The 19,747-nt window shown below is 43.1% G+C and overlaps 1 protein-coding gene across 7 annotated transcripts in view; it reads right to left on the bottom strand.

Annotated features, from left to right (window-relative positions):
• CADPS (calcium dependent secretion activator) overlaps positions 1–19,747 on the bottom strand; it is a 386,101-nt gene that overhangs the window by 286,711 nt on the left and 79,643 nt on the right. For all 7 annotated transcript variants that reach the window (XM_044451841.1, XM_044451839.1, XM_044451840.1 and 4 more), the window contains exon 3: positions 13,167–13,499. In XM_044451841.1, the coding sequence (XP_044307776.1) occupies positions 13,167–13,499 (333 nt within the window). The remainder of the gene's footprint in view (positions 1–13,166; positions 13,500–19,747) is intronic.

Below are 19,747 nucleotides of genomic sequence, written 5' to 3'. Positions count from 1 at the left end.
GAAAAGTATGGCATTCAGATAGCCAGTCAAGGAAAAGTACAAGATTTTCCAGCACCAGCCTGCATCATGCAAGGCAAAGTCAAAATCAGAGGAATACACTTCCAGACTAAATAATGTGTTGCATTAAGTCACTCATTAAAAGCTTCATTGTCCCTCCAATTTTCAAGTGTAAGATGCATTTGCAACAGCATCTTCATGCTCTTGAGCTGTTCTGCTGTTGTTGCAGATTTAACAGCTTATGGTGTTGGTCTGGCTTTCATTTCTTATTAATACATTTAAAAATGCTGACTACATTGCCTCAGTGCCCACTGGAAATATCACAGGAAGGTATCCTCTTATCAAATTTCTTGGTTTCCACAGAAGTTTGGAGTATCTTTTTGTAACATCTTTCCACTTCTATATCCCTGCCTTTGATTTGGATTGCCTGGAACAGCGTTTCCCTTTCTAGTCATTCAAGGCACCTTGGGTTGCTAGCTGCTAATATGGTTGCTGGATCTCCCTTTCCACTGGTTATGATGATCAGCAAACCCTGAGAACTTTGAGCCTTGGATGTTCAGCTACTGAGTGAGGGGACAGGTGTTCTTGTGCACATTGTGTGAGGAACAGGAAGGGAGGAAAGGTGATCTTCACCTGCATGAGGGCAGCAGCCTACAGGTCTTGTTCACTGTTCGAATGTGGTCATTCATTCATTCATTCATTCACTCCCTAACTCTTGTCTTCATGGAATTCAAGGTGGCTTACATAATCCTTCTCTTCCTCTCAATCTTATCCGTATAATGACCCCATGAGGTAGTCTATGTCAAGAGGTAGTGACTGCCCAAAAGTGAGCTCTGTGGCCAAGTGGGGATTAGAACCCGAATCTCCTGGATCCCAGTCCAACACTAGAACCACTACCCTTCAGTGGTTCTAGCCCTTGTCCCAGCCGGCAGCCAATTAGCTTCTGGAATCATTGATTGGAATCATTGATTGGACCTGAGAGGAAACTTTTGTTCTTTGGCCCATCCTTAGATCTTTAACAGGGACCTGAACCTGAGATTATTGCTGTGAATCAGGAGATATTTGGCCAATTAAAAGAGCTGATAGATCCTCCATGTGTAAATTATTAGATTTTTGTTTTACACAGATCCAAACAAATACTGTATGTACAAATGCACTATTCACACAGCAATGGTTCCTGTGCTCTCATACTGATTTCGAACCAGCCACTGCTAATAAAACTCATCGCTTTTGATTTCAGTTTCAAAATATATTCAGAAATGAAGCTTGAGACCTTAAGAGGTAGAGACTCAAAATGTTTGACACATCCTAGCTTATGCTAAACTGAAGTTTCACACACCCGACTGCACTCTTGAACTCTAAATTAATTATCTGAAATAACCGTCTCCCCTCTTCAGCAATATGAATGTTCTGCACTGGAATGGAGAAGAATCCATATGTTTATTGCTACCACGATTGTCAGAATGGTAGGGAAGTTAATGTACTAACATGAGAAAGCGTTTTGCATGTACTTCTGGTTAGCAAATTTATCATCCACCAAGAGGAAAGCATACATCAATGCAATGTGTTAATTGGACATACTTGTCTTCCTGTTGTCATGACACTAACTCTCACAGGGGGTGAGGCCGAAGAGGTGCAGGAAGCATTTGAGGGTGCGAGTTACCCCCAGAACTGGCTCTGAAGACCCCTACTACCCCAGAAACTCTAGACCTGAAGGGGACAGTGTCTGCCACCCTCTTTCTCTGAGGACTCCTGCCCAGAAGCACCTTATGCCAGAGTAATCAACAGCTGCTGACCAGAGAAGGTCCCTTGAAGCAGAGAAGATTTTTCCACTGGGAATGGTGGGAATTAGCTACCAATCTGTGCTATAGCTCAGCCAGAGGTTATCCTCTTGCTGAAGCAGTGCTCTAAATTTGTTCCATCTTGAGGTACATGCATGAACCTGTCTCTGTTGAAGCCTTTACTTTTTGCCTCACCTGCTTCCACTTTCAGGAACTAGAATCGCTTGCTGTGACCTTCTACATAGCCAGAACCTGATATACACCAGAGCCATTACCTGGTTCAGAACACTTAACTGTTGCAGGTAATGCAACATTTTAAGATACATCATTCACAGCAATGCAAAGTGCAATATAAGCCCTGTGGTAAAATTAGCTAGTAACATTCTAGCGGACAGGACACTTTGGAGAGCGTTCGTTCACAGGGTTGTCCTACGTTGGAGGTGATTTGATGGCACATAGCAATGAAGTAGAATGTAAATCCAGATACAAAAATCAGTTACCTGAAGTAACTGGATAAAGGAGGCACTGGTAATTCATATCAATTATTGGATTTTTTTGGTACTGTCAAAATAAATACCCTCCCTTTTCAGCAATTGCTGGCACTCCTTTGTAGGCACTCCTTTGTATATCTCCATCACTTGACCTTTACATTGAACTGCCTTCACTTGATTTCAGTGACACAGCAAATACGATTGCTTCTAATTTTATTGCTTAAACTCCAGAGGCTTCAGCGCATCACCCAAGCAGTGTGATATCTTCTTCTTCATCCTGTGATTCCTGATTGGGTGAGAACAGCCATGTGCCTCAAGAATAAGCAGCCAGTAGGGAGCAACAGTTCTGAGGAAGCTGCAGACTGTGGCAATGACACTGCTGGAATAAAAAGTGTCTGGATATTCACATAACCCAAGTCGGTATAGCTAGATGTGACTTGATAATCCAGGCTAATTGTTCAACACAGCTGAAAGTCCTAATTCCAGTCTACTTCCATCCATCCATCCACAGATCCATCCATAATACAAAGTATTCTTGTGAGCCATCCAGAGAAGCCTCGGGCTATGGGGCACCATACAAATGCAATAAATAATAAATGTCAATTTTCGAATGACTGGTGGGTTCATAATTTTAGGACGGCTTGAGGGGTTGTCTGGCCATATGGTGGTGGGTTGATGGTGAACTTGTCATGTCAGTAGCTCTGGGATTTCTGTCATTTTCAGTGAGTTTCTGTTCTCATTTAGCCCTTTAGCAGTATCTTTTGCCACAGGGCTCTCACATGGGTCATATTTACGTGGAGAAACCAGTCTTGAAACAAGACCCTGTGCATGACCTAGGGATGTATAAGAAATGTGGTCCAGTTGAGCAGGATTTACCCAGTCTGCACCTTCTGGCCCAAACACGGCTTTGGGTGCAATTGGGAAGTGAAGTCTGTGCATTTCCAGGCTTGCCATGTGATTAGTGGACATAACATGTGCCTTTAAGAAACATGCATGAAAAGTGTATGAAATGAGCACTTGTGGGAAAAAAGCTCACTTAATGAGAAGAATGGGTATATTTCAAAGATGTATATATTTGGAAGAACGTATAGAACAGTATACATGGCTTTTCATGTGAAAAGAAATTCTTGCAATCTGACATGAACTTCAGTCAGAATGAGCTTTGACACTGAATTTGGAGAACTTCAGTGAGCTGGAGTTCTACTGAATTACAGATCCCTAGTCCAAAGATGCTGAATTCCTGCTCTACATGGGGACAGATCACTCTCATGCTCACCCACCTCACTAGGAATTGTTGCTATAAGAATGCTGTATCTTGTGAACCTGATCCACTCAGGTACCCAATCAGGGTGGAGCTGGATGAAGTAAGACCTCCCACATGAAAGAAGGATATAAAGTTTATTGATTGCAAAGTGGGAATTTGAATGTAGAAAACTGACAATAAACATAAAAGAAAGCTTACACTTCCCTGATCTAAGGTGAACTGTTTCCCTGGATGTGCCAAGGGTTGATCTGTGGGTCTCAAAAGTTGCCTAAGTAAGCAATGTGCCAATTCCACAATCCAGGTGAAGAACAGGCAAACAGGCATCTGCCATGGATTTTATAGGTTCTTCTCTCTACCTGCTCAACGGTGTCAATAAGATATAGACTGGAGCCTCCCCTTTCTGAGAGACAAGGGGAGAGAAACTGCATTTACTGACAGTAGAGGCTTAAATAAAGCAAACAGATTCACTACTCACAGCAAAGTAACCCTTATCTAAGGAATATAATTGGGGAAAGAGGCTTCAAGGCAATTATCTCTGGTGCTCTTCTTAACAAATAGAAGCGAAGGCTATGTGTAGACCCCTAGTGTGGGTCTAAGAAACTACCCTGATTTATGGATGCTATGGAAGTCCGTACAGTCCTATCGAGCCTTACTAACTTCCTCGCCGTTCTTCCAGTGCAGTCTGGCCCATCCAGTACAAATGCACGAGCAGTGGTGAACCATGGGTAGAGTGACAGCAGTGACGAGGGCAGGGCAGCTATGCAGAGAGGGGAAGCCGCAGGGCCTCACTTAGCCAGGTCTGGAGGGGGGTATGGTTGCCGGAAGTGGGGAGCAATGAAGGTGGCCCCGAGGCTGCAGTGAGCATGGCCAGAAGGTCTCCATGAGCAGCGCCATCACCCCGTGATCTGGGTGAGCTTCCAAGTACGTCCCTTGATCAAACCCAACATAGGGAGTCTTCATTCAAATGATATGTGAGCAGAGAAATGACAAATCAGCTTGGGCAGTGCTCTTCAATGTTTCAGTCTTCAAGGAGCTTTGGATGTAGATCATATACATAACAAATGCAATACTGGGTTAGCTTTCTGCAAATAAATATCTGAGCTGTAAAATTATCTGAGCTGTAATATTTGAAAAGCGGTTATCTGATACTGTGTCATTTCAAGAATGCAAAGCTATCCACACATTTTTTTGCTATATGCAAAGAAAGCATTTTTATTGTTTCAAATGGAAGTCTCTTATGGCTTGATTATAGAAATACAATTTCTAAGATACTTCTTTGAAATGCATTACAATTCTTCTGTATTTTTTCATGGCAGAAAATAACAATAATCTAGGGAGCAGACAAGATTGCCTATTATCAGCATTCTCTCCCTGCTCTTTTTTGTGCAACCTCAGCAGAATCATCCATCATATATTAATCAGGCAGTGTAACACAATCAAGGAACATATATTAAGGGTTCTCAATATGAATGAAATTCTGATACATTGTTCCACATCTGATAGATGGAAATAGATCTGGAGATATACTCAGTAAATTCATGAGTTGAGCTAACTATTTATGGGATGGATAAATTTGGTAGCCTGTCTGATAACAAGGGATTATAATGGTTTACTGCAAAATAAAATGAGATACTAATTTTAAAATTACGGTGACCTCTTCCTATTCGTTAGTCTGAACATCTCCTTTTTAGGATATATTATTAATATAGTGCAGAAACAAGTGAAACATTCTGCTGTGTAATACCAGCCTGCCTGCATTCTTAGATCTGCTCAGGAGGTCCATCTTATCATCACCCCATTGTGGTGGGCATGTCATGAGTGGAGCCGGCTGGAGCCGAGGGGCAGACTAGATGGCCTAGGAGGCCCCTTCTGACTTGCTCTGTTTCTATGTTTCTATGCAAGTCCTTAGAGAGGTGATCTGAGACATAACCTTCTTTGTATAACATTCCAGCACCAAGCCTTCTGCATTGGAAGGGTTGCAGTTTAAAGAATATTAAACTGGAACATACATAACAATATTACCCATCAGCTGTTAACATCTGAAAAGACTGAAGAGGCAGGCAAGCAGGGGCCCTGGTCAAAGTCTTCTACTCTGTGGTGAGACATACTGCATTTCTACTAGTATCATCATCATCATCATCATCATCATCATCATCATTGCTGCTGTTGCCTCATTGCAGTTGTATTCCCCCGTCTTTCCTCTTGTGAGCAACCCAAGGCAGCATACCTAGTTCTCCTCCACTCCATTTTCTCTTCAGAACAACAACCGTGTGAGGTAGGTTGGGCCCAAAGTCTGTGCCTGGCCCAAAGACACCCAGCGAGCGTCAAGGCTGAGCAGAGACTAGAACCCCCATCTCCCGGGGACCCAGTCCAGCATGCTGGCTCTCAATTACTTATAACTGCAATCGTTATATGTAAATTTGCATCTACACATATAAATCATCATGTTTCAAAACTTTCATTTTACTCTTAACTAAGTGGTGATTTTCTTTATAATTTTCCCCTTCCACCCTGCAGTCCTTGAAGAAATCACTACCACCCTGGAGAATGTTCAGCATGATGATCCATCTCTCTGTTCCTCATTTCACCACCTCCATCCAGGATTTTGGGGTGCCATTTTTGCTTAGTCTTAAGGCTACAGCTTGTTTATGCACACCATATTTCTATATCTGGTAGAGCTGCCTATTTTATAGAGGACAGTCTTTTATTCAAAGCACTGCCAGGGGACACGGTGCTATTTGAAAGCATCAAAAGTTGTCCAATTCAGTTCCATTTTAATAATGAAGAACTGCTATCCATCACAGTTAACAGCCGACTGTCCAGGTACATGAAGAGGTCACCCGGTCACAGAGACAGTTGGTGGGATGTGCTGTATTTCTGTTAAGAATATAATAATTACTTCGTTATTGTTATCTATAGCAGACTTGAACTGGATAGCCTTTAAAGGACAGGACAGACCCCTGAAAAGGGGACAGATAGCCAACCTGTATAGGGACAAACTTGTACCAGGCTATACCACTCTTAATCTATATAGAAATACCACCCAAAGGAATATATCACACTGATACCCGCCCCCAGGTAATTTAATTTTGATCATGTAACTGTTTTATGACTGTGCACTTATGTAAAAACAATACATTGTACCCAAGCCTGGCTGGAATTCCTACGAACTCTGTCTGTGAACCCTTCATTTCTAAAAATTAAGACCTGTTTTCAGCAGCTGCATGAAATAGTGCAGGAAATGAGCTGAAGGAGATGGACACAGATCCAGTGAGATCAGGAAGAAGTCTAGGACAAGCATTGGTCACAGCAAACTGCAATCACAGTTTCCCACTTTCTTGGATATTATCATTTTAATCTCCACATGCAGTGATTCACAAAGATCCTTATGAAATAGTTAAATCCTTCCTGATAAGGCTATGAGCTCTCTTTTATTTTGTTCCAAGAGATGGCTTATATAAGATACTTTTCCCCTAGAGAATCTTTGTTAATTATCATCCTTATCATACACATATTAAAAATAGGAAAGTAATCCTTGTGCTAAGTGTTTGCGTTCTCACTGAAATGCGTACTTCTAACAAATCCCTAATTAATTGTAGGTTTGCTGGTTTAATGAGCAATAAAAGAACATAAATAAAACCAGGCAGTGCATCATACCCAAGCATTTAAATGGGCAGTGGAAACGTTGCACTTGGAACAAGGGTGAATTCAGTCCTGAGGGGAGCCCCTTGACAGCAGGGCCAGCTGGGCTGCCGTTCCAACCTCTTCTGAAAGCAAGGCAACCATGGAGTGGCCGTAGGGATTTGTGTAAGAAATATGCTGAGAGGCAAAGCTGTTGAGAGCTGAATAAGGGAGCTGCGTCAAGGAACCATGTTTTTATTTTAGTCTAACCACAAACTTCTAGAATTGCAAGAAATGAAAAATCCATGTCATTGTCTTCCCCACCAAAATGCGGTCTTTATCAGCATCTTTCTTTATAGACTCTGTGTTTCAACTTTATGCAAGTTTACGTACACCTCTTGTATAAATGTGGCATCCAGTCTGTTAGCACTGAGTACAATGAGGGCATGGGACCCTCTGGCACTACTTCTATCCCATCCTCCACACATACATTAAAGGACCAGTCTCAGAGCTTTGAAAATCTGGTGCTAGGGGTACAGGCAGAAAGGAAGCATCAATGCATGAGGCTTGGTCATCCTGCAAGCCAACAGTGCTGCGATTCCAGCTTCAAAGGCAATTGCCTGGCAGTGTTTCTGGCAGGAGTTCACCCATGCAGACCTGGCCATTTTCAGTGTAGTTCCAGAAACCATATTTTGGCGGCTTGTGGCAATATAGTTAACATCTCTAGATCTATGTAGTTAGCCACTTCTTGTTGCTATGTGCCCTCAAGTTGTCTCTGACTTAGGGCAGTCCTATGAATAAAAGCCCCCCACAAGGCCTGGCCTTGACAGCTCTGCTGAGCTTTGAGAAACTCAAGCCTGTGACTTCTTTTAGGGAGGCAATCCGTCTCATATTAGGGCTTCCTCTGCCGCTGCTGCGTTGTCTTCTCCTCCTTCTCCTGCCTTCTACTTCCCCTAGTACGATTGTCTTCTCCAGTGAGTCTTTCCTTCTCATGATGTGTTCCAAGTATGACAGCTTCAGTTTTGTCATTTTTGCTTCTAGGGAAAGTTTGTATCCAGCTACTCCTAATGACAATCAGGTCTTCATTCAGTTGCATTTAATTTGCCCACCATATTGCTTTCAGTGACAATGTGTCCTTCTTTACAGAAGCAGTTCTTTATTCGAAGGACTGTCAGAGGATGGTCCTCTAGTAGTTGAAGACTTCCTTTTCAAAATCTGCCCTGTCCAAGACCAAGCTAATGACACATAGCCATGAAAAGTGAAATTGGGGCCTGGAAGGAGCTCATCAATAGAACATTGGACTGAGCTTGAGTGCAGGACACCTGATCAACCTTCCCTGATTGACTGTAATAACATGCACCATATTTCTGTTTAAATGTGTGAACTGTTCCTGGTACACAATTGATTATCATGATACTACATGGCTTTAATCTTTGTTCATTTTAAATTCCATTTTACCTTTCTTGTTATAAGTTAAAAATGTTTAGGGGGTTTTTTGTGTGTATCATACATGCATTTTTTAAAGGAGATTTTTAACTTCCCTGTACAGTTCTTGGGATTTTGTGATGCTGCACTTCAAAGAAACAAAAAGGGTATGTTAAAGGGATCTATGCACAAAAATGCATGAATGAAGACTCCATGCTCCCCCCCCCCACACAATGCTAAATAAAAAAAGAATTATATAAGGAAGATTATTTGCAAAAAAATAAGTCTTTTAGGCAAAATGTATATAAAACATGTAACTAAATAGAAATGTACATGAAAATTCACATGAGTTTTCATGTGGGTTTTTTAAAGAAGTTGCAAACTAATGCGGAAATGAGACAGAATGAGCTGAAGATTAGAAAAATGGGAAACTCAGAGCAACTGAAATTGATCTCCATCCCTCTGGACACAGGCAAGAACCTGCAGTTTTGACAAAGTATTCTTCAAATTAGAAAAGCCTTTGATGTCACCTGCCTGCCTCTTCATTTCCCTAATTCTATCCTTGATTCTCTCCTTGGCTGGGCAGCAGAATTATTAATCAGATGGTAATGCCCACTGTCTTCTTTTGAACTGTAGGATATTTCTCTCATTTTTGACTTTGAAAAAACAGAGAGATGAAAAAGCAAGGAAATTAATCTGTTCATGAAACAAAAATAATCCCTGTCTCCTGGAAATGAATATGTAAATCTGGGAAGACAAGTACAAAATCATGGAATTTGCTATAAAAAAAGAGGCATTTGGAAGATCAAAAAAGAGAAAAGAAAAAAGACTAGAACATTCACATATAAAAAGAAACTACAGCTAACAAGGATACCAACTAATACAAATATAAAATGTGTTGTATCAAAACCACATTGTTTTCCCTTGTATATAAAGCAACTTTTTTTTTCAGCATTCCTTTACAGTCACTGGTGATCAGGAACTGCAAACAGGTGAATGCACAGGCTTCTGTACAGGCGAGGGAGGGTGGAAGGCAGAGAGTCGCAGCGCTCTGTTCCTCCTCTGAACCCAGCACAGAAATGGAACAAGTTGCTGGTGGACGGCAGTTCCCCTTCTACACCCAGCAAAGAAATGAGGCCCTTTATCCCTCCTTGGCCAATCCTGAGCAATTCAGTAATTTTTAAATTACAGGCTGCTATCTGTTGTGGTCTTTTCTACAAGATTGATTTAAATAGCGAATATTGCCTGAGCCCCATGGAAGAGGACTGGGAGACCCAGCAGCTTCCAGACTTGTCCAGTAATTTGTATTTATGCTTTAAAACAACAAGATCCCTTGAATGTCCTATCCATGTTGCATAAGTTCTGCAATACAGACCGTTTACTCTTGACTCAATGGCCATGGCTTTTTCTCACAAATGATTTCAGTTATGCAGCGCACTCAGTTCTACTCAAACCCTTCTGTTTTCCCATATCACTGTTGTCAGGGCATTCCTTTTCAAGACCGATCCTTATTCTACTCCATGGATCAAAGTGCATTCTCCAATTTTTGCAAAGCTACACAGAATAAGACACACTCTGTACTTGGAAAAATATCCGTAGTATTTCTTACTTTGTATGAAGGCATACCAGGAGTGCAGCGCGTTATGAAAAGGCCACCTTGGTGCCCTCGCCACACATGCTGTGCACAGTGTCACATTATCTCCCTTGCTCCTGGGATGTTCGCAGCTGAAATTTAGCACCTGGTGTCAGTGGGAACGTGAACGCACTGCAGCAGCAGCTCCAGCCTCAGTCCACCAGAAAAATAACTATTCCAAAACACAGCGGTCGATTAAATGAGCTCAACCAGAATGGAGGTATTGGCAGAGCAAACAATCAGCAATGAATGTGAAAGGACTGAACGCAAATCTCCGTGAAATCAGGGAAAGAGCGGTGTGTGTGTGTGTGTGTGTGTGTGTGTGTGTGGTCAATGCCATCAATCATTTTGAAGGGAACTGTCAATGCATAGAGAAAGAATAGCAGAATGAGTTGTCCTTTTATTTTCTTCTAACATTGCCATTGTCACATCTTTTGCCATGTTGCTCCCTTTAGGTACTACATCAAAAATGTGCTTTATCCTTCTTTTCCAAATTTGGCTTATCTGGAGGACTCCAGACCAAATTCTTGGACAACCTTCACCATTCCTTCTGTGCTGTTCCTTCTCCATCCAACTATCCTTTGCCCCAACATCACTACTCATGATCACAGTGTGCTTAGCAAGCCACTGGCCAGGGATGTGTGCCAGTTGTGTGCCAGCTGGATCCTTGCTGGTATGGCTTGCCCTGTCTTCTGAACCTGGGCAACATGGTTTGTTTGGGGAAGGGGCATCCATAGATTGTAGTGTTATGTGGGACTTATGATTGCTTTCTGAAACAAGCCATGATGTCCCAGGTTTGGAGCACATGGCAAGATGCACCAGCAAGGGTCATCAGAGAAATCTGGCCAGCACACTGCGTGGAATGCCCCACTGTCAAAGCACGTCTGCCTTGATGCTTTATTTCAGCAGTCAAAGCCCTCTGGCCAGGGATTGTGGCATTGTGGTACTTCATGAAAGTACCAATGGCTAGAGGAGCAACCACACGAGTCTAAGTTGCAGTAAAAGCAACACATGAGTTTTATCTCCCCTTAAAGACTAAGCTGTTTATCATGGAGTAAGCTTTCCCACAAAAATTTGTGCCACAAGAGACAGCACCCAACTCAGTACTAACAAAGGTAATATATTGTGCTAATATAAGCCACTTCTTGCCCACCACCAACAGCGCTTGCAGGCTTAACAGGCTTTGCTGGAAAAACTGCTGCACTCTTGGCCTTGGGCCTGATGTTGCTCATCGTACTGCAACAGAATTCATGCTAGTGCTATTTACACCAGCCCAATAAATGTGCTGGTTTTTAAGGTACCACAAGATCTGTGTCTATTATATGCAAGTAGCTATACTGTACCGTGACCCTCCTCTGCTATGAGGGAAAAGCCCAGTGGTGGAGCACCTGCTTTTCATATAGAAGGGCCATGATTTGGTCCCAGAATTGGTAGGAAAGACTCCTGTCTGAAGACCTGCTGAGCCTCTGCCAGGCCATGTAGACAGTGATGCGCTGGATGGACTACTCAGTATAAGGCAGCTTCTTGCACTTCTACTAAAACAGCAATGGCTTCAGCGTTCAGACACACAGTACTTCCCTTAGCCAGATGGAGAACAGTAAATATATGGAATGCAAGTCAACTGTGAAGTCAGAGCTGATGGAAATCTATGTAAGATGTAGCCCTCAATATCTTCCTACTAGAATGCTTATAACATTGCCGTTTTTATGGCATTTGCATTGTATTTTATTGTTCAATTTTATACATTGTTGTAAACTGCCCAGAGAGCATTGGCTATGTAATAATAACAATAGAAAGCACATGGGCGGCATCAATGAATCACCCTGTTGAAAGACATTCTTGTTATTCTTCCACATATGCTGCATGCCTACAGCAGTATTTTCTGTTCTCCAGGAAATATTCCATACAAAATCTCATAGAAATAGTAGCAACTAAGATCTGCCTAACAAGATCCTCTACAACCTTGAATGCCAGCTGCAGAGAAGTTTAGGTAGACCAAGTGAGCATTTCAGCATGGGTGAGCTGTATCCACGTTGCCTTCCGCAGGTCAAGATGATGCATCTGCTTGTTTTCGATGTCAGGCAGGCAGTTACTATAACAGAACATCCGTCCATTCATTCATTCATTCATTCATTCTAAATCTTCCTACCTCAGTTCTTAGAACAGTGCCCTCATTAGGCAGTTTCCAAGAACAGATGAAACACCTCATTAAAATTACAGTATACACTTAAAAAAATCCAAACATTAGGTCAAATTAACCATCTAAATTCAGCATAAAATGTATCAGTCAGGAGAGGTTTACACATAACAGGGATCATCCCAGAAAGGCTAAACAAAACAAATAAATAACTTTGAACTCGTTTAAAAGCAGCCAAAGAAGAGCGCATAAGCTTGTCACCCACCCCTCATCTATCTAGAATGGTTTTCTTCCCACAACCATGACACTGTCTATGTCTATCTCACCTCCAGAATTCTATACAGCCCTTGTTTTGAGGATCATAACATGGCTTAAAAAGCTGAGATATGATCAAGTTTCAAAAACATGCAATCAGCTCCTTTCATCTTCCTTTCTTGGAGCACTATAGTGAACTCTAGATGTCTCCAATTTGCCACAGTTTTCCATTATGCCCCAAACCAAGAAACCATGTTTACCAGATTCAGAACAAATCAGGATTTTAAACCAACTTCAGATCATGGTTTAAGATCTTGGCTTGTCCTAGACACAGTAACCATCACTTCCAGTAACCACTTCCCAGTAGGAATCTATGCATTTAATAATGGTATGCTGTGAAGTGAAAAGAGACGCGCTTACATGTCCAGGTACAGGCCTCACTCACCTCTAGGCTTATTAAGCCTGGAATCAGCCTATGATCCTCTGAACCAGCCCAGTACTATTAGCATAATAAGAGTTAAAATCCACCTGTGTATCATCATAGACAATTTGGTACTCTTACCTGACATGCATTGTACAGAAGTTGATGCTCAAATTTCTTGATTCCCAAGATATTCTGGAACATCTCATACAGCTGCTCCTTACTGAGGATCAGCTCTGAGGCAGCGCTCGCCGTCATTCTGGCTTGTGCTTTACGTGGATCCTCCTCACCCCGATATATTGTATCAAATTTTGTCATCCAGGAAGTAAGGACCGTTTCCTTGCTGAGGCCATCAATCTCCGGGAGACTACGGACCCTCTTTTCAATATGTTTCTTGAAGACTTCTCGAGAGTCGTTAGCTGAAAACCCACCACTCTGCACCATTCTGGCAACACGGTCACTTTTCAGAAATACCTGCAAGGAAAGCAGATGCAGAAATGTCAACACTCCTGGAGGTTTTGGATCCTCCTGGCTGTGAAGGGGCCAGAGACACATTTCATTCTGAAATGCCATATGGCTGCTCAGGCACTGGTGTCAACACAGGCAACAGTTCTCCTCTCCTCTCCCGCATGCTCATGGCTCAGTTCCATAAAGTGGAACAGAACAGCATCCACACAGTGTGAACTTTTTGAAAAGCATTTTTAACAATTAGGGTTTTGGTAACCTTCATGAAATGGTGTGGCATTTTAAGCTGAATGCAGATTGATTAAAAGTCACTGTATAAGCAGAATGGTGATCTCTTTTTCTTGCAGGGACTATTTGAGTGCAATGAATTATTAAAACAGCAGAGTTTCCATGTGGGAAAAAGTGTATACACTGCATCTATTGGTTCGGATCCAGATTTAGTTGTGCCTAAAGAAAACCCATGGAAATCAGTGGTACTTCGCTCAGTCATAGCCCACTGATTTTAATGGGTTTTCTTTAGGTGCAACTAAATCTGGATCCAACCTATTGTCATTTATAATTGCAGAGTCATCTGTTTTGCTGCTGTTTCTGAGAAATTTGTCACACATACTACAAGTACACAACCAACATGAACACAAAAATGATTGAGAGAAGTGATTGCAGGTCAGACAACTGGTTTACCTAGCCCAGTATTATCTATGGTTGCATTTCTGCTTGTGGCATTTCTCCAGGTCTCAGGAGGAGGTCTTTCCCATCACCTGCTACTTAATCCTTTTAATTGCAGATGCCAGGGATTAACCCTTAGGTGAGGAAGTAAAAGGACCTATGAGCAAATTTTCAGACAATACAAAACTGTAGGGAATAGTGAACACCCTGGAAGACAGAATGCAGATCCAGGGCAATCCTGATAAGCTTGAACACTGGGCTGAAAGCTACACAATGAGATTCAACAGGGCCAAATGCCAAGTCCTCCGCCTAGAAAAAAGAAACTGAATGCATCAATACAAGATGGAGAATAGGTGACTCAACAGAACTGAAAAGAAAAAGACCTTGGAGTAATTGCGGACAAGAGGCTAAATATGAGACAACAATGTGATGAAGCCACCAAAAGGCTGTAAACCGTCCCAAGATGTCTAAGTATGGGATGGTATAGAACAGGGGTTCTCAAACTTTGTCAACGGGGGCCAGTTGAAAGGTGCCAGTGGTAGGCATGGGCTGCCAAGGCGGTGCCGGCAGGGGGGGGGGGGGGGGGGGGGGGGGGGGGCGGGGAAATGGGGGTACGGGGGGTTTGGCAAGGGGGGGGGGGGGGGGGGGGGGGGGTGCGGGACGGTGTGGGGCTGACAAATGTGCGTACGAGAGGTTTAGCAAGGCGGGGATAGGGGGAGTGCGTGGGGCGAGGCACTGGGTTGCTTGCAAGGAGTTTGTCTTCTCCAATCAAGTCCAAAACGATCTCCCCGCAAGCAAGCTGCCACCAGGGGCGCACACGGCAAGGCGCTGGCTTGCTCACCAGGAGATCGTTTTTTCTCCAAAACGATCTCCTCACAAGCAAGCCGCACGCCTGATGAGTGCAAAGCTGTGGGGCGGGCCAGTGAAATGGGTATGGTGGGCTGGATCAGGCCCGCAGGCCTTAGTTTGAGGACCCATGGTATAGAAAATAAATAAATCAATAAATGGGCAAATACTAGTTTGGGAAAACATTAACAAAAATATCATTTCCACATCATGAGAAGTAGTACTTCTTCTATGCTCCTCACTAGTCAGATCTCATCTGGAATACTGTGTCCAGTTCTGGATACCAAGATTTAGGAAAGATGCAGAAACACCAGAATGGGGCCAGAGGAGGGCAACAAAAATGATCCAGGGTTTGGAAACACAGCCCTGTGAGGAGAGACTGAGAGAACTGGGCATGTTCAACCTTGAGATGAGAACACTGGGGGTGGGGGGGCATGAAAGTCTGTGCCCAAGAGGAAAGGCAAGATCTCTTCTTGCTGATACCACAGTGTAGGACATGGAATAATCAGCTCAAATTGAGACAAACCAGATTCAGAGTAGATGTCAGGAAAAGTTTCCTCACTGTCAGAGCAATATGGCACTGGAACCAGCTGCCTAGAGAGGTCATGGAGTCTCCTACGCTAGAGACACTCAAAAAGACACTGGACAGTCATCTGAGTGAGATGGTGTGACTTGGTGTCCTGCAACAGCCGGGGCCTGGATCTGGTGGTCCCTTTCACCTCTACTGTCCTATGATTCTGTGAAGCCTGGGCTTGTGCTGGCAGAGAGTGTGCTGGCTGTACCGCTGAGCAACAGTCCTTCCCCAAATCATCGCTCAGTTTCATAGCACAACCTCTGCAAACAATTTGCATGATTTTCTTAAGCTGAAATTTGCCACAGAATGGGATGTGAGGAGAGAACACAGGAATGTGGCCAGATTCTTGAACATATGAAGGAAGAACTTGGGTTTCAGAAACATTGTCATCATCATCTTACCATCATCATCGCACCACATTGATTTTACAGGCTTACTAACAATGAAAATAAGATGTTTCAGATATAAATGAAGATCAGTGTGCACATCAGTACGGATTCTAATGGAATCCAGTTTCAGGATCTTTACACTGAAAATACAATTTAATTCATAGCGCTGGATTCTCTGATAAGTCCCCAACCTGGTTTCCTCCAGATGTTTCGGAGTACATCCTCCAACATTGCTGACAGTTGATCATGCCAGTTAGAGCGAATTAAAGTGGAAGTCCAAAAGCTCTCAAGAGCATGAGGTTTGGGAAGACTGTTCTACTGCATCATTTTCTCAACTTCTAGGTAATTATTAGGGCATTAACACCACAACCCTGTTATGTTTCTGGGGATCTTTTTAAGAGTTGTCACTCTATGTCACTTCTGTCTATTGATTTACAATGGACATGAAAGCAAATTGACTTTCTGCTTGATGTGTTGTGAAAGTATGTCGCTGTTTTTTATGCAAAGTAATGAAATTGTTTCTTTTCCTGCTCTTTGTCCCATTAAGAGTACAATGTGTGGTTGAAAAAAAAAAGATAAGCAGAGTAGAAAATTACATACTTTCCTTGTATTGCCTGTGGCTGTAATTATATCAGCTTTGACTCAGGGGTCCAAAATTTCAAACAAGACCGCATCTAACATGGCAGTTTAGGGCCTCATCTCTTCATCCCATAATTGGCCTGACCAAAGGCCTCTGCAGTCCCGTTACTCACAGGGGCTCATGGGGAGCCCCATAAGTGCGCTATAAGTGGCATCATACCTGTTCTCCAGCAACTGAAAATCAGAAACAGCCCCTAATATTCATCCATCGGAGCCTAAGTCCCCTGTACAGCCCCTGATATAGGCCACAGGCCTTATCCTCCGTGGATTTCCCTATCCAGCTTTGGTGACTATCAATGTACCTTGCAGCATTTTAACTATGCACTATTTAAGTATTCATTCCTATTCTCTGTGGCCACTTTAAAAAAAATTCTTAAGAGCACAGTGTGAACTTGGGTCTTTGCTGTAAAGGTTGCTTCAGTGAAAAATTAGTCATAACTGAACTCACAGAATAGGGGCTAACTGAAAGGATATTGAAGAAACCAACAGCAGTCTAAATCAGTTTGGATTTCTGTGAATCCAGCTTCCAGATCCCACAGTAAGCTTGTTTTTTTCTGAGTAACATGGATCCTACAGACTTGTGTACCAGTTTTGCACTTTGGGGTGGCAGTGCAGCTAATCTGAATTAGCACTAATGTGCATTAACTAATGTGTTAGCCCTTTTTTACAATTGCATGTTTGCACTGGTAGGATGAAATTCTGGTAAAAAACAAACCAGCCTGATTCCACCAATAGGCATACAATGGAACAAAAGTTGCTTGTTCATCCAAGAATCATAGATAGAGCAGAATTTTTAAAATCTGTGCATCCCTAGCCAATAGACTGGAACATGACTGGAAAAATCTGAGACTGGATTTCTAGTACTGTATGTCCTTTTTTTAGAGAAGCACCACCATGAGAAAAGGCTGTTGATTCAGCCAGCTGAGTGGCACTCAGGGAAGAGTGTTTTTGAGGTTTTTTTCTTCCCTAGTCAAAATTGCCCCACCCAGGTTGCTGTTTTCTTGCCAAGGTAAAAAAGATAACACATAACAAGTGCATGATCATAATGTTTTAGCATGCAGTGTTTTAATTCCAAGATTTAGCAATAATCTGACTGCACAAAGACACTTCCCATATCTGGATTCCTTCCCCAATTCTGTTTTTCTGGATGTCTGACTGCCCCGATCATTTGGATAACTGCAGTCTGGGCATTCAGTGTCATGTGCCCCCCCACCAAACACACCTAGACAGATAGGATGTAAAATGTTGTAAGAAGGATGCATTATCTGATGTCATTATCAGACAAGCTGGGATTAGACCTTCTACCCTCTCATATGCAGCCTAATAAACTTTCCAATATATTGTGCCCAGCTAGGACCTTCGTGGCATCATTTAATTAAAAAGAAGATTGCAGCAAGTGACAAGATGCTATTTCAGAATCGGCCACAGCGCAGATCTCTGTTCCTTGGTGGAGTCTAGTGTGAGAAAGGCAATCTGTGTTTCAGGCTATTCTGAGGGTCTCTTTTTATCATGCCATGCAGGCATATGGAGTACAAAGCAGAGGTCAGATGCTGAGGATGAAAAGCATTTGACATGATGACAGCCACTCTGGGGAGGAAAGAAGAAAACCATGACATTTTTCTCTCTTCCTAGGAGCCACCTGTCAAGAGTGACCTCTTTCCGCAAAGGTACAAAAAAACTGAAAGAAGAAAGGGAAATGTCCACCCAGAAAATAGCATCATTGCTCACATGGGGAATAAAACATGACACATCTCTGTTCTCTGAAGGCTCTTCCACCAGGGGGTTGGGCGTGAAGTGGAAGCATGGATGCTATGCAAGCCCCATGTCAAGGCATGAGCACCAGCCCGCCTTCACAGCAGGGCTACCTGCTGCTTTGCTACTCAGTGTGGAATTGCACATGGCAACATGAAGTGAACTTCGTTGCCACCTGCTCATTAGCAGCTGGTGATCTCACATCTTTGAATGTTCATGTAAATAATCGTAAGGCCTCGTCCTGTGCTGAACCCAGCTAAACAGGCTCTTGTCTGGGTCTTAACCAGACACGAGCAATCCTACTTCTATCCCTCCAGCATGCACAAAGAATCACAGAATTGGAAGAGAGTTCAGAGGCCATCTACTCCAAGCCCACTGCTGAGCCAGGAAACACACTGCAAAAGCATCCCTATCGATGGCTGTCTGGTCTCTGCTTAAAACCGCCCATGAAGGAGGTTTCCCCATCCAGAGCACCCCCCTGCACTGATGCCTGTTCACACCAACTGCCCAACGCAGTTCTTCCTTGCGGACAGATTATGGACAGAGACTCCCCACAGTCAGGCACACGTATGAAGCGACTGTGCTGCTGCTCTACCATGCGCAGTGTATGAAATGGCACCAGGTCACATCTGTGTTACAAGGAATGGCAACAGGGCGACAGCAGCCATCCTTACTTTGGGCATATGTCTGCGTATGAGGGAGGAAGGAGGAATGCTACAGTTCTGGTATGAGCAGAGGCAATGAAGAGAGGGAAGCACTGCGAAAAGGAGAAGATTCTAGTGGCAAAAGCATCTGGATCAGGTTCTGTGTGAGCAACCTTACCTTCCCCCACCCCACAAACCAAATTCTGAATGACAGTAATTTGTTAGAGACTTGATTGTTAGAGTGTTTGAACATCAGTGCAATGCAGGGATTTCAGGAGATTATTACCTTCCCTGAGCCCTTAGGATGGGGCCTCCTAGAAATGGAAACGTACCTTGTTGATTTGACCCAGTGACCAGTTCCTTTGCATTGCTGCTGTTTGATTGCTCTGGGTTAGACAAGCACTAATGGTTTGCCTGTAAGTAATACCTGGCCAGAGTCTGCAAACTGGATGAAGGAACATGTAAATAGTCCAAGTTGTTCAACTGATGCCTGGTAAGGAGTCTAGAGACTCTTGGGATATCTCAGAAGTATCTGGGATAGGAAGCTTCCAAGGTGATGCTTCCTCCACCCCCAGCTAAGCCGGGAGAGCTGATATAATGTAGGTGTGTGTGTGGGGTGGGGGGGAGGAACAAAATAGTCAGACTGGGAACAGGCAGAGGCAGCAAAAGGGGTTAGCGGGAAATTAACAAATTTGGAACATGTTGGCACACAAGACAACTTCCTCTGAAGAAGTTATGCAAGATAGT

This window comes from Varanus komodoensis, unplaced genomic scaffold (assembly GCF_004798865.1).
Source record: "Varanus komodoensis strain SLA01 unplaced genomic scaffold, ASM479886v1 scaffold6_4, whole genome shotgun sequence".
Classification (NCBI taxonomy): Eukaryota; Metazoa; Chordata; class Lepidosauria; order Squamata; family Varanidae; genus Varanus; species Varanus komodoensis.
The sequence above is the reverse complement of the archived record's forward strand: the minus strand, read 5'-3'. Positions and strand labels throughout refer to the sequence as shown.